Below are 16694 nucleotides of genomic sequence, written 5' to 3'. Positions count from 1 at the left end.
CCAGGCCCAAGGCCGCCGCTGCCCATGCAGGCCCCCAGCACCTGAGCCTCCGGGTTCTGCGCCACTGCCCAGGCGAAGCACCCAGAGCCGTGGCCAGTGCTCAATCCTCAGAATTCCGGCCCCGCCCTGGGTTCCGGTCCCGCCCAGCCCCATCTCAAGCCACTGTCACCCAGGGAAGCTCTAGCCACCCGTCCCTCAGAGATACCAGCTCCATTCCTGGCTGAAGTGCCCTGCGCAGGGCCCAAAGCCACTACCACCGCATACCACCCACCCTTTGGAGTTCTGGTCCCCACTCTGGCTGAGGTGCCCAGCAGTCTCATACTCTACTTCCATTTCCCCCAACTCGCCCCTGACTACAGCAGACCAGAGAACAGCTGGAGCCCTGTGACCAGGTAGAGACCTGCAGTGACTCACCCACCCAGCTCTGCCTAACCTCCAAATTGGGAGCTAAGACCCCATGGTTGTGTAAGGGAACAGTACATCTTAAAGAGGTGCTGAACAACCACTCTCAGCTCTTAGCTCTCCGCTCCGGCAGGAGGGAATTCCAGGATCCCTCCCTGACCCCAAGCTGCTGTGGCACACCAAATGCAGCACCCAGTTATATCGCTGATTCCCAGTGCCTGACGCCAGACACACACCACCATAGACCATCACAGTATATCATCCACAGACCAGACGAGTGGAGAGAAAAGACGAGTGGGGAGAAAAGACGAGTAGAGAGAAAAGAAGAGTGGAGAGAAAGGATGAGCGAAAGAGGAGCCGCCCACCGCAGTCATTTTCGAGGCAGAGATTCCATTGCCCCACCAATCTACGAGCAGCCTACACCTTAGTTTCTAAGATAACCTTGCCAAACAGGAGACAAAATGTCCTCCCCTATGCTGAATCAGACACAGGCAACCCAGTCCTGTAGTAGACCAATCAGGCAGCAAGTCAAGGAAACCAACCTAACCTATGAGTAAGTATATCTGCCTGCAAAGGGGAGAGGGTAGAGATCAGAGCTAAAGAGACTTTAGACACTCAGGAAAGACTCCAGAGCTAGTCTGATTTCTGATTTTGATTTTTTATTTTATTGTTTTGACTGTTTGTTTTGCTCACTTTTGTTTGCTTTTTGACTTAGACTACTTCTTTGTGTTGGTGAAAAGCACATCAAAAGGCATGATTTTACTGGACTGTCTTTGTGTGATTACCAGTATGCTTTAGGGAATTTTGTTTTTTGTTTGTTTTTTACTCTTTTCTGGCCTTGTGTCTCTTTTCATTCATTAGTTGGTATGTATGTCTGTTTTCCCTCTTACTCTTGTCTCTCTCCAACTTCCTCTTGACTCCCCCCCGGCCCCATTATTTTCCTTTTTCTTACCTCCTTTGGTTCCAGGGAGCAAACCTAAACCCCACTACATGGACAGATTGTAAAGCAGTGAGAAGTGAGTTCCAGTGTGCCCATACACCTATTGGTGGATACTGGGATCTGCAAATAGATTGTGAATCACAGCTTCCCCCTCAATTAAATCTCAAAACTGCAAAAAAGTACAGCCTCAACATACAGTTCAGCCTCAAAAGTGAACAAAGCCAAAGGACGGTCATAAGGAAGAAAAGGAAACTGAACAAAAAGAAGTAAAAGCAACCCCACATTCCCTGAAAAACAGAATTAAAGAAGGGGAGGGAAAGGGAGAGAGAAAAATCTACACAAATGAAGAAAAACCAGAAGAATATGGGTCTCTCACAGATCCCTGGGAGGACAGACACTGAGAAAACTGACTTCAGAATGCAAACAATGAAGAGCCCCAGAAGGACTGGTCTCAAACTACAAGCCCAGATATCAAGACATTAATGGAGAGATTAAAAAGGAGAACTATAGGCCAATATCTTTGGTGAACATAGATGCTAAAATTCTCAACAAGATCCTAGCAAACCGGATTCAACAACACATCTTAAAAATCATCCATCATGACCAAGTAGGCTTCATCCCTGGGACACAAGGCTGGTTCAACATTTGCGAGACCATAAATGTATTTAAAAAATCAACAGATGTCAAAGCAAAAACCACATGATTATATCATTAGATGCAGAAAAAGCTTTTGATAAAATACAGCACCCCTTCTTGATAAAAACCCTCGAACATCTAGGTATACATGGAACATACCTCAAAATAGTAAAAGCCATCTATGAGAAATCCACAGCCAGCATACTCCTAAACAGACAAAAATTGGAACCATTTCCCCTGAAAACTGGAACAAGACAAGGATGCCCACTCTCACCCCTCTTGTTCAACATAGTATTGGAAATCCTGGCTAGAGCAATCAGAGAAGAGAAGGCAATCAGGGGTATCCAAATAGGAAAAGAAGAAGTCAAGTTATCTCTCTTTGTGGATGGCATGATTGTGTATCTTGAAAACCCAAGAGAATCTGTTAAAGCCTCCTTGCACTGATAAAGGATTTTGGCAAAGTCTCAGAGTATAAAATAAATGTGCAAAAGACAATCGTATTTCTTTACACCAATAATAAACAAACAGAAACCAAATAAAAAGCACAATTCCATTCACAATAGCCACCAAAAAAAATGAAATACCTTGGCATCTTCCTAACCAGAGACGTGAAAGACTTTTACAATGAAAACTACAAAACACTGCTCAAAGAAATCAAAGATATCACAAACAAGTGGAAAAATATCCCATGTTCATGGATTGGAAGAATCAACATTGTGAAGCTGTCCATCTTACCTAATTTAAATCTTACAGATTTAATGCAATACCCATCAAATTACCAGCAACATTCTTCTCAGATCTAGAAAAAACAATACAGGAATTCATATGGAAACACAAACAACCAAGAAAAGCCAGAACAATCCTCAGCAAAAAAAACACAACAACAACAACAAAAAAATAAAGCAGGAGGTATCATACTACCAAACTTTAAACTTTACTATAAAGCTACAGTAATCAAAACAGCTTGGTATTGGTACAAGAACAGGCATATAGACCAATGGACTAGAATTGAGATTCCAGAAGCAAAACCTCAATTTCTCAACCAACTCATCTTCAACAAAGCCTCCACCACCCACAACTGGGGAGAGGATAATCTATTCAGTAAATAATGCTGAGAAAACTGGCTGACCACATGCAGAAGATTCAAACAAGACCCCTATCTATCCCCATACACAAAAATTAACTCTAAATAGATCAGAGACCTAAATGTAAAACCTAAAACCATAGGAACTTTAGAAAATGCAGGACACACCCTTATGGAAGTTGGAACTGGAATCCAATTCCTGAGCAAAACCTGAAATGCATGGGCCATAAGAGATAAGATAGACAAGTAGGACTTCATTAAACTGACAAGCTTCTATAAAGCCAAAGAAACCATCAAGAGAGCAGGGAGACAGCCCACAGAATGGGAAAAGGTATTTGCCAACTCCATGTCTGACAAAGGCCTAACATCTAGGATCTACAAGGAACTCAAACATGCTGAAAAGAAAAAAACAAACAACCCCATTACAACGTGGGCAAAAGATATGAACAGATACTTCTCAAAAGAAGACATACGAGTGGCCAACAGATACATGAAGAAATGTTCAACCTCAAGGAGATGCAAATTAAAACTACACTGAGATACCACCTAACTCCAGTCAGAATGGCCATTATCAATAACTCAAAAAATAGCACATGCTGGAGAGGATGTCATGAAAAGGGAACACTTCCACACTGTTGGTGGGAGTGTAAACTAGTGCAGCCTCTGTGGAAATCAGTGTGGCAATTCCTAAAAGCTCTAAAAATCGACCTTCCATATGACCCCACAACCCCCTACTGGGAATATACCCTGAAGAACTCAAATCATTCCATAAAAAAGATACCTGCACATGTATGTTTATCACAGCATTGTTCACAAGAGCAAAATCATCGAACCAACCATGCTGCCCATCAAAAGAGGATGGGATTTTAAAAATGTGGTACATATACACAATGGAATATTATGCAGCCATAAAAAAGAACAAAATCATGAATTTTGCAGCAACCTGGATGGAATTAGAGTTTATAATACTGAGTGATCTCTCACAGAATCAAAGATCTGAGTATCACATGTTCTCACTCATAAGTGAACCTTGAACAACTACCATAATACTAAAAGAAAAGGATGGACAGTGGCAGGAAACTATGGGAGTGGGGACAGGGAGGAGAAGGGAGGTAGGATTAATGGTAGTCAATATCTGTCTAGGGAAAGGGGGGCATACCTCATCAACAAGGGTACCCGCACAATGAATATTTGTATACCTAACCCTTAACTGTACTCCAGAATTTTAAAATAATAAATGTTTTTTAAAAATCAGTAGTAAGAAAGAGAAATGTTAAAAAAAAAAAAGTGATGAGTAAAAAAAATGTACTTTGGTTTAAAAAAAAGTTTAAAATTTGATTTAAAAATCTTATGTGATAAGTTGTTGTCCTAAAGTAAAATGACTGATTTTTTTAAAGTATAAGACAAAGCAAAAAAGTCCAATCATATTGTCAATGGTCTGAGTAAATCATAAAAAGGTTATTGAAGAGGAATTGTATAAAGAAATTGTGTATGTGATCAAGTTGGCTATAACTAGAAAAAACTTATTTGTGTTTCTAAAGATTAAACTGTGATATTAAAAAATATTAATACAGAACTAAAAAAAATCACACAATTTCATTAATTACGAATAAGAAAAATTTCTCTACTAAACATAGTGATTAAATTATGTTGTCTTACCTTAGAAGCCAAAATTACAGTCATTTTGAAAACATAAAAAAAGACTAAGAAACAAATGGTTTTTCTATGAATACTTTGAAAAACAAATATTAGCAGCTAAAAGTTGACCCATTCTTTGTTCTTGTTACCTCAGGCTGACTGGAAATATTCAGAATGAGAGCCCACAGTTCTGCTCTCAGTGCTGTGGGGCTTCCTTGTCTGACGTATTGCTGAGCAGCAGCACTATCTTGCTCTGCTAGAACTGTCAAAAGATTATTAAAATCTCATCAGACAATTCATAATGTAAGAAATATCACTGAAATCTTTAATTATAAGTCTTTTAGGAAGCTGACATTTAGTCCTTATGACTAACATAATTACATTATATCTTAATCTTTTTTTACTCTCCAAATTTTGATATGGCCCTATTTACAGCCCTCCAGGTTTCAAGCCTTAAGCTCTTACACCTCCTACCCAACCTGGAAAAAGCATCTTATTGTAGGGACCCTGAGATCACTTTGCTTTAAAAATAGCTCCATGGAAACTAATAATGTATACATGTAAAATAATTTTTGAATTCCATGATCGGGTATCTATAGAAACTCCAAATTTCTTATCCATAGTCTACTTTCATGGATGGTCTAATATTTGGAAGTATTATAGTACAAAAAGCATCATAGCTAAGAATTATATAAGGATTTAAGATAGCTATTTAGTTAGATGACTTTTTAGCTGTTGTCAAAATCAACAGAAAAGAGTGATCTTTTAAAAAAGTAAAAACACAAAAGATCTGATAACATTTTGGGGACGTCAAAATTGTTGTAAGCTGCTGAGTTCACAAAATTAAAATATCTTTTGCTTTCATTTTCATTTTTATCTTCTTTAATGAAAATATCAGCTATTCAATTGGAAATAGAGGCCACAAAACCAAAATGAAACAAAACAAAGACATACTAGACAACTCTGATGTCTATCTAACAGTATTTTTTTCTTATATTTTCTCCTTTAAAAAAAGGGAGAAAATCTTATACTAAATGTAAATGACATGAGCAGAAGAAACAAAGGGATCATATGAAGATAAAAAAGAGATGAAGCATATTCTTTAATTTGTAATTGCACTTAATGAAAGTGTCAATTCATACAAATGAAGTTTTCTAAATAAATATGATTTTTGCAAAACTGAGTTAAAGAGCTTGGCACATGGCAATATAATTGCCACAGAGTTTTATTCTGACACAAAGACCAATCTGTACTTCATATTTCAAAGACAAAACAGAATTTATTAAAACAAGGAAGAGAATCTTCAAAAGACTGGAAAAAATTATTCCCAGAATACTAGGAGTCACATTAGTTATTAAGTCTTTCTGTTGTGACCAGTCATCAGGAACTGTTACAGTTATGTTTTGTCCTGATGCAAAGACATATTCCCATTAACTCTAATGAGAGCTGTGTGAGTGCATCAAAGAGACAGCCTGCCTCTTTTATTTTGAAATGAAATTCTAATGCTGAATGGATTACGCTAACATCCCTGAGAAATGTATGTCTACATTTCCTTTTTAGTGAGCCAGCTGTGTACTTCTTTATTTACCGTTTACTGAAAAACCTAAAATGATGCATTTTCCCTCTTTTAAAAGAATTCTGTTATATAATCTATGTGGTTAATTATTTAGGTTTATTTAGGTTTTTTCCTCTTTAGGTTTTTAGTTTTTCAGAGATTGAATTTCACTTGGAAGTATTTGAGGTAGATAATTGCCTGGACTGTCTCGTTTTTCAGAAATTATAAAAAATATAATTAAAAGCTTACCTTTTTGCCCAATACGCACATGCTCATTTTCAAAAAGTTCTAGAAATGTTAATGAAAATAAATTATTAGGCACAAAGATGATCAACCACATATAGAATAATATTAGGTACATTAATTTCTGGTATTGATATTTTTAATTAATTATTTTAAAAGTTGGATGGCTCTATAGAAAACTACAAGAATATCTATGTCTTAAGCATATGAAATTTTTTCTGAATTGTTTAGTGTGTAAAAGTTAAAAAAGTAAAAGGCATTTAATCAGGAGAAAAAAATTGATGAATTAATTTTTCCTATGTTATCATAAAACAGAATATATTCTTAATAACACGAAAATATTTCTGTCCATTCGTCTTTAATTTTGTTATAAAAGAAAAACAACAGCTGGGCATGGTAGCACATGCCTGTAATTCCGGCTACTTGGAAGGCTGAGGCAGAAGGATCGCCGGAGCCCAGCAGGTCGAGGCTGCAGTGGCCGGTGACAGAGTGAGACTCCAACTCAAAAAAAAAAAAACAAAAACAAAAACAAATTTGTTGACAATTTCATTTACAAAGTCCTATTTCCACTCTAATTTAACCAATGAATATCTAATACAAGTATTTCTAATGAAAACCTTCCTACTATATAGGTACAAGTGCCATTTTAAAAGATTATATGAGGAGAATTAATTTTTTAAAACTACAAATCATAATGGAAAAAGACTCATAAACATATTAACATTTTTTTAAAAACTTCTTTTCATTAAAAAAAAAAAGAGAATAAAAAGGTAAGTAACAGAGTGAAAGGATATATTTGCAATACATATATCTGGCAAAGGACTCCTATTCCAGGATACATAAAAAAACTCCTGGTAGAAAAAAATAGACAATTGTCAGGCACAAAAAAGCAAAGTATTTGAACAGAGTTTCTTCAGCTAAGAGGTGACCTAAAAGACTAAGAAACATATGAAAATTGCTCACCCACATTAGTCATCAGAGAAATGCAATTAAAACCATTATGAAATACACAACTGCCACAATGGATAAGATTTTTTAAAAAAGGACAATTCTAAATGCAATGATATGGAGCATATGAACTTCTCATACAAAGCCAGGGGAAGTGTAACTTGGTAAAACAACTTTGGAAAACTTCAGCAATATCTACTAACACTGATCATATGCATATCCTATGACAACTGACAGTTCACTCTTGGGTGTATACCCTAATATGTACATATGCACATCAAGAGACATGTACAAGAATATTCACAGCAGCACTACTGATAATAACCAAATAGTGGAAACAAATTGCTATCAATAGTACACTAGATAAACAGTGGTATATTGATGCAAAAGATTATATTACAGAAATGGGAATGAATTATTTATAGTTCTACACAACACTATGGATATTACAAACAAAAGTAAAAGAGGTCACACACAAAGGAATATATACTATATGATTCCATTTCTATAAAGTACAGAAACAGGTAAAACTAATTCATGATGTCAGAGATCAAAATAGTTGTTACCCATGGAGTGATAGAGTCTGGATGTGTGCTTAACAGGGCTTCTGGGATGCTGGTAATATTCTGTTTCTTGATCTGGTTGGAGGTTATACAAGTATGTTAGCAGATCTGTGTGTGAAGAAGGTCCCCCAAAAAATCCAGAATTTTTTTTTTGGAGAGCAGATCCCTTGTAGTACACAGGCGTAACCCCTAGGTGGGTGTTCTAGAAACCCATTGGCATAAGTGTACCAGCTAATGTTGTTGTGAGAGGCTACATGTGGCTTTAGTGAATTTTTTTTTTTTGAGATTCTTTCAGTGCATTTGGCCATTTCATGATGGGTGATTAATGAGTGCTCCTGCTCTCACTGTGCTCAGTGTTCAGCAGTTTTTAACCAAAAACAGCATGACCTCCATGCCCCACTCTCCCTATTCACTGGATCTCACCCCAAGTGACTTTTTCTTTGCAGATGAAAAAAGTTCTCAAAGAAAAATGTTTTGCTAATGTGGGAGAGGTGAAACAAAAAAACAGCAGAAATACTAAAAGACAGCAAAATCAACGAGTTCCAAAACTGTTTTGAGCAGTGGAAAAAACATCTTGATAGGTGTATTGCATTAAAGGGAGAGTGCTTTGAAGGTGACTGAGATTTAAACATATAAAAATAGACAATTTTTTATAAATAAACTTTGGGGTTTTTTGAAACCCCCTCATATTTACTATTTGTATACTTTTCAGTATGTATGTTATACTTCTATAAAAATTATTTTAAAATTAGAGCAAAACAAAAGATTATAAAACCATGAAGAGAAGAATTATAGATCTTTTCCCTACCCTCTATCCCAGAGAAAATCAATTGCTCAACTTCCTTTCCTCCTCCTTATCCCCACCTCCTGAAACAGGAGTAGTTGCTAACTGGATTTGTTAGATTCCACAAAAGCAATCAGGCAACCTTTTCTAATGAATGAGTTAACTGTGTGTTACAGGTCATGAGTTTACTTATGACTCTCTCGGTAAGTAAAGCCTGGGTTCCCTGGCAACATAGCAGCCATCTTGGTACTTGATTCTCTTCTGACAAGAATGCTCAGGCTCAGGCACTCTGGAGTTCTTATCAAGTATAGCTCAGCTGCCTGCTGGTGTGAGATTTGGGTATTGAAGTAGCAGGAGACCTGTCCTGGGCTAAGATTTTAACACAGTTTTCTAGAAAGTCTATTTTGTGATGTCCAGCTTTAGCCCAGCTGGTACTGTTACTGTACTTCTGTCTTCCATTTGTTACTGTTTTTTGTATATATAGCTCTCTTGAGAAGAGGGGAAGAGATGGACGTTACTAGGATGAAAGGGACGAATAGGCCAGGGCAGAATTTGTGTAAACCAAGGGCATCTAAATGTAGACCAAACTACATCATGACTTCCAACAATGAATAACAGAAGCAGCCAGTTACCTGTTAACTGAAACACTTTAAAAATCTAATTTTAGTATATAAAATTGTAACACTAAGGCAAAATCAAAAGAATTTTCTTAATCAAAGAAAAGTTAATGTGTCTGACATATTTTCAGTACTGAATAATTTTTTGGATTTAAAAAAATCATCCATAAAGTTGGGTTTTAAAAAAATAAACAGAATATTTGAACAAGAGTACCCTATTCTTTTATTCTAACTAATGTCTCTGATATAACTACTTGAACAGATTATACAATGACCAAGGAAAGTACCTGGGATCCCTACTGACATAAATCATTTTCTACCACTAAAGTATTTAAATATATTTATTTTAAAGATTGTATGTAAAATAACAAAGTTTCATTTTAATTAGCTATTATTGCCGAGGCATAGTAACCAAAGAAGACAACGAATTAGTGAATATTGCAATAGCATGAGATGGCAGATGCAGCACATTAGAGTAGGGCTGAGTTAGTCCAAAAAAACTTTTAGAGAATGACAAAGTATATTACAGGTACTGGAGACAGTTTTCATATAGAACCCCATTAAGTGGTTCTTATCAGTTATTTTGATAAGCACATTACAAAATTGGCCTATTTTGTTCATGCTCCTTGACTAAGGACTAAGTTAAAATTTTTCTTAAAATTCACATTATGATGCTTTTATGTCCATTTCAAATAGTGTAATTTTATGCAGTTCAAGATTTCCTTCTCCTAATATTTCAAAAAATGTTTTATATTTATAATTTTCATTGAAAAAAGAACATTTTAGCCAGGCGTGGTAGCACGCGCCTGTAGTTCCAGTTACTTGGAAGGCTGAGGCGGAAGGATTGCCAGAGCCCAGCAGGTTGAGGTTGCGGTGGCCGGGAGCGGCCACTGCACTCTAGTCTGGGTAACTAAGTGAGACTCCAACTCAAAAATATATATGTATATATATATTACCCAAAGCAGTACAAAATAATAATAATCAAAATATTTCTTTAAATAATGTAAATAAGTCATATGAAAAACAATAATTTTGCTTTCTAAATGCTATTCTCTATACCAAGCATAAAGAGCCCAAAGAAATCAGAACCAGAATTTCCAATTTATACCCTAATTCTATTTTCTCAGAGTATTCTGAGGAGTACTATGTTAATAGATGCATTTATATTAATAGATCTTGCTTGTGGGGGGGGAGGGGAAGGGTATTTGTTAAAATGAGTTTGGGAGATGCTAAGCTAAAATAATTTACTTAAGACTTCCTAGTCGTTAAGATAGTAACACACACTGTATAACTTAAGAGGGTATTTGGCACAGCCCTTCCCAAACCTTATTTGACAAGAAGTTTCCCTTTTTCACAGGGAATTTCAAAAGTGTTCCATTGAACACATTTCTGGAAATGCTACACAAACTGAAGATGCTTTTTACTTTTAGAAATAACAGGCTGTAGAAAATGTCTATACAGCAGAACCCTCATCTAATAAGATTCACTATTAGTATACTCAGATAATCATGTCACACATATAACACCCCCTTTACCATGAAGTCTTATGAAAGATGCTGATCCTGCTCACTTAGTTAACGTTAGGCTTATAAATGGTTTCCATAGTATGTGTGTGCATGTGTGTGTGTGTGTGTGTGTGTGTGTGTGTGTGTGTGTGTGTGTGTGTGTGTGTTTGTGTATTTAAAACAAATGCATGCTCATGAGAGTTTGTAGAAATAATGGCTAGGACTAATGGTTTGTTGTTGTTGTTGTTATTTTACCATTGTTGTTATTTTACTGTTGTCAGGCTTTTCTCCTGACTTTTACATAAAATCTGATACATTAGTGAGAAAAGCACTTCAAATACAATAATAATTGAATAATAGTAATGACAAAACATAGGTTACACAAGTGCTAAAGATGACTAAGAAGAACATGAGTCCTGTAAGTCATACTTAAATTTCATTCTAAATTTAAAACTTGTCTTTAACCAAGCACAAGTATTAGCAACACTTACAAACATTGTCATTACGTTTCCAATTCAACCAAAACCATAGACATAGAATAAAAATAAGGAATTCTAGGCAAAAATAGTTATATATGATCCTATTCTTTACAAATAATACTGTTGCCTCGCAATTCACAAGTCAGACAAACATTCAAGTTCTATACCACAAAAACAATTTCATCAGATGAGCACAAATTTGACCCAATTTTTAGCAGTCCTACTTTGAAAAGTAGAGGGAAAAAGATAGCCATATCAACTAAGAGATTACCAACCTCCTTCAGGCAGGCTTAGTTATTCTTTCATCTGCTCCAACTGCCCTTTATATATAATAATAGCAAATACCACACTGAATATTATCTGTCACTTACCACTGTTTTCTTCCCTAAAAGGAAAGACTGTCTTATGTCTGTTATTCACCTGACCCTGGCCCTCAGCAGAGTTGCAAACACATACAAGAAAAATATAAATACAATTCAATGCTGATGTTACAATTTCTTTCTTTTTCTTATACATGGCTATCACTTGCCATGAATATAAGAGATTTTATTCAATATTTTATAATTTTTACTTCTTATAAAATAAGAAAAGGCTATCAAAGCTGGCAGGAAGCAGCATAGTGTAGCAGACTTTGGAGTCAGATGGCTTTGTTTTGAATTCTGGCTCTACCACTTACTAGCTTTGTGACCTTGAGCAAACTACTTAACATCTTCACTTCTACCATCTTAAGTGGTGATAATAATCCTATCTCACATTATATAAGAAAATCAAAGCAATAATGCAATGCCACTATACACTAGCAGACCGAGTAAAACAAAAAAGATGAAATACACCAAACATTAGTAAGGACATACAGCAACTATGACTCTCATACACTGTTGGTAGAAGTGTAAAGTATGACCGCTTTTGAAAACTCACTGGCAGTTATCTACTAAAGCTGAATATATATCAACTCTAGAACCCAGAAAATGCATTCCTAGGTGTACACTCAACAGAATGTTGAGTTCACCAAAGACACATACAAGAATGATCATAGTAGCCTTATTTGTACTAGCTCCAAAGTAGAATAGATCAATAAATGTGTGGGGCATATGCATACAGTGGAACACTAGAAAGCAAGAAAGTGATTTATAAATATAAGCTGAAACTCACAAACATAATTTGAACAAAAGAAGTTTAAACACCACAGAAATACATTGTATGCCTCCACTTATATGAAGATCAAGAACTGGCAAAACGAATCTCAATGCTGCTAGAAATCAGAATGGTGGTTATCTTTGAAATCAGAGGTAAAGATAAAAGAGGATAGAAAGAGGTGCTTCTTTTTATTGTTCTGAATGATAGCTTGATAGGTGTGTTCAATTTGTAAAAATTCATTGAGCTGGCCGGGCTCAGTGGCTCAGCCTGTAATCCCGCGCCCTTGGGAGGCTGAGGTGAGTGGATTGCCTGAGCCCAAGGGTTCGAGACCGCCTGGGCATCGAGACCTCATCTCTACAATAAATCAAAATATCAGCTGGGCATGGTAGCGCATGCCTGTAATTCCGGCTACTCAGAAGGCTGAGGCGGAAGGATCGCCAGAGCCCAGCAGGTTGAGGCTGCGGTGGCCGGGAGCGGCCACTGCACTCCAGTCTGGGCTACAGAGTGAGACTTGAACTCAAAAAAAAAAAAATTCATTGAGCTGTCCTCTTGTGATATATGTACTTTTCTATATGCATTATACATTAATAAAATTTTTTAAATGGTAATAATACATATCTTACAGAGTTGCTGAGAAGTTAAATTGAGATAATGTCTATGCAACATATAGTATGTACTTGCTCAACAACCATTTATTATGTGGTAATAATAGTAATTATAATATAATATTACTATTATAATAGTAATAATACATAGCCAACTTCTTTATTTTTTTAGATTAAAAACAAGTCTAAAAAAGTATAGTGATTTTTCCAAGTCACTCTTCCAGTGACAGAGAAGAATCGCCTAACCCCTGTCTAGCATCATTTCCACTATAATACAGAATTTCCAAACTTTAAGTCAATTTTTATTTCATTTTTGTTACAGTTAAATACCAATCTGGTCTTTTTAAAAAACACATTCAATGTATGCACACACACAAAAAAGAAAAGTTAGAGAAACTGGATGATTAAAGTTTTAAAAAAACTATTTTTAAAGCTTAAGTCTACCTGAGGTAGATGCCAGCGTTCACTCAACTTGGTGATATGAAAATAAAAATAGTGACGGCCAAGAAAGAGAAATATGAGTGTTGCCAAAGGAGATCCTGCCAACAAAATAACTTAGATATGTCTAATGAGTTTTCAAAATTAAAGAACTTCAAATAAAAAGACAAAATTTAGTTGAGCTTTGATAATTATAACATATAGGATTCTAGTCAATAATTACCAGTAACCAAGAGAGGCAAAAGTATGCTAAGTTTGCAGATATAAAAAGTTGCTAGTGTAATTTGGAAATAGCAATATGATTCTTAAACTCACTCTCAGTTATCATTAATTGTATGCCATATGGAAGAAATACTAACCAGGAGGCACTTGTGTAGAATCATCTATACCCAGTTGTCCTGTGTTTAAGCCAAGTTCTGCAAAACATTCTTTCTGAAAAATAACATAAGCAGAATTAACATAGAACTCAGACTTTGTTGTAGAATATTAAAAGATCAATTTCACCTAAACATTAGCGTAAATAAAAATCACAATGTAAAATCAATCTTTGCTTCATTTAAATGTCAAAAAAAAGACATAGACTCTAAATAATAATGCATTTATTCAAAACTAGGGAACAGAACAACCATAATTCTTTTCATTACAGGTATTACTATGCAATATTTATTATTTTCATGTAAAATACACATGAATAGAAAAGATATAAGCATTAAGGAATAATTAATATACATATAATTGGAAAGAAACAAACTTATTTCTCTAAATGAGAAGCCTTTAATAATATCTTCCTTTCTTCTAAATTTAACTTTAAAAAGTGTTTACTTCGATGCCTTTTGACCTATATGAGTGTTTCCATTGCTTTTTTTCAAAAATAGTTCTTAATTTTGTCTTTTTAGGTAATTAATCAGTAAGGTAAGACTGATAATTACCCTTTTGAGTAAAGAACTACTAACATTCAAATCTTTCCTGAAACACACACTCACACACACACACACACACACACACACACACGCTCAGTATATATAGCATTTACCAATTTTATCTTGTAAAATCATTGTCTAAAATTACCAATATAATTCTATATCTGTGCTTTCTATGGTACTATACTACACTCAGCTCTTAGTCAACTAAACACTGCAAATATCCAAAACAACTTAAATTAATTTTTAAGTAAAATTGGACTATCAAGTGCTCGGCTAAAATAAGAATAAATTGGATTTATTTTCCAGACTTCCTCCACTTATCTAGGAATGTCTAGGGAAAATAATCATGTTTGTCTGGTATTTTTAAAATATATAAAAACCTCATATTATTCACATTATTTTATGCCCTAAGTAATTAAATATTTATATTAATATCTGCCTCAGTGTTTTGTTACTATTCTAATTGCTCAAAGCATACTTCCTTTTCCTTTAAAAACATGGAGTTAGTTTTAATCCTTTCTAATGATCTATTATTATTCAGGCTATTGGTTTATTACTATCCCTCACAAGACAGTTATTCAGCCTAACACACACATACAAACATTTCATTCTTGTATTGATTTGAAATAACTACCATTATATTTCAATTTTTAACTAAACTTTATCTTCACTTAAAAAAAGCACTGCATCTTATGTTACCAATTTTTAATGACAGAAAGGTAAAAATTTAATGTTATTCTTCCATTTTCAACCACTCTCTTCCATTATTTTAAGACATTCTTCTTCATTGAAATCATCAGATTGTTAATGATAATGCATTTCAATTTTTTAATGACCTTAATCCTCATACTATAGAAGAAACTTAGACCCAATAAACACTTTGATATTAGGTTCTGTAATCAAAATGGAGAATTTTACTAACACATGTTAAGGAGTATAAACAGGACTCTGAATATTCATTTTCTACCTCATTGTTCTGGACTATTTTTTATTCAACATCAGCGGGTATGGGCCCTAATCTCAGATTTCCTTTAAAATTCACCGCAGGTATCATGCCTTCTAGGAAATCTTCCTTGATATTTGAGGCTGATATAAGCAACTTTCCATATACATGCATTATCCTTGATCAACTTCTTTCCAAGCAAATAATCACATCATATTGAAATTGTCGTTTTACTGTCCACCTCCTCACTAGCCTGCAGTTCCTCTCTCTTATACACATTTGCACACCACCCCCTCGTACTTAGCATGATGCCTGACACAGCAGAGGGATTCAATAAACACTGAACCACACTACTGAGCTCTAGTCCCAACCTGCTGCCTCCACATGACTGACTTAGTAAACAGGAGTTAGTCATAACTTCACTTTAAAGTTCATAAATCTTAGTTATAAGGAATTTCCCTTTAACGTGTATGAGTCTGCATGACATTGTAACTAAGCTTAAGGGCTATCCATTACAGGATAACAGGACTTACTGAGACTCAACAAGTTCAGTATGCACACAGACAGACCAGGGTAACAGATAAGTCATGCATACTGAATGATTCTATCACCAGGCCACATGATATAGGGAAAGCAGGGACAACTATCCCTCATGACTGCAGAAGACTAACCATACCTGGCACGCATAGCACCATTTACTGAAAATTAGCAACTGGACACAGTGGCTCACTCCTATAATCCCAGCATTTTGGGAGGCTGAGGTGAGAGGATTACCGGAGTCCATGGGTTTGAGACCAGCCTGGACAAGTTGACAAGACCTCATCTCTATGATGAATCAAAAAATTAGCCAGGTGTGGTGGCGTGTGCCTGTTGTTCCAGTTACTTGGAAGGCTGAGGTGGAAGGATCACCTGAGCCCAGCAGGTTGAGGCAGTGGTGGCCATGAGCATGCCACTGTGCTCCAGTCTGGGTGTCAGAGTGAGAGACTCCAACTCAAAAAAAAGAAAGAAAGAAAAGAAAATTAGCCACAGGCTTTTGGTTTTCCAACTGCAAAGAATGCATTCACATCAACTTAGGTTCCCTTCAGATAGACGGAACACACACTAGTCCCATTCACACATATGCTGAATCTTTTCCTAAATTGTCCTCTCCCTGCTTCTTTACCTGGAAGTTTACCTAGCAAACTCCTTTAAGACCTGCTTCAAATGGACATGCCTCTGAGAAGACTTCTACCACTTCCAGGAGAAGAACCTGCC

At 35.8% G+C, this 16694-nt stretch overlaps 1 protein-coding gene across 1 annotated transcript in view; it reads right to left on the bottom strand.

Annotated features, from left to right (window-relative positions):
• The window catches only part of TBC1D19 (TBC1 domain family member 19), a gene marked incomplete at its 5' end in the record, with an annotated part of 142504 nt that overhangs the window by 82935 nt on the left and 42875 nt on the right, over positions 1 to 16694 (bottom strand). The window contains 3 exons of the mRNA XM_008064591.2: positions 4850 to 4962; positions 6505 to 6543; positions 13934 to 14006. Coding sequence (XP_008062782.2) covers positions 4850 to 4962; positions 6505 to 6543; positions 13934 to 14006 — 225 coding nt within the window. The remainder of the gene's footprint in view (positions 1 to 4849; positions 4963 to 6504; positions 6544 to 13933; positions 14007 to 16694) is intronic.

The sequence above is a fragment of the Carlito syrichta genome, unplaced genomic scaffold (assembly GCF_000164805.1).
Source record: "Carlito syrichta isolate Samal-C Ts95f unplaced genomic scaffold, Tarsius_syrichta-2.0.1 Scaffold307751, whole genome shotgun sequence".
Taxonomy (NCBI): domain Eukaryota; kingdom Metazoa; phylum Chordata; class Mammalia; order Primates; family Tarsiidae; genus Carlito; species Carlito syrichta.
Note: the sequence above shows the minus strand (reverse complement) of the source record. Positions and strands in the feature narration are given on the sequence as shown.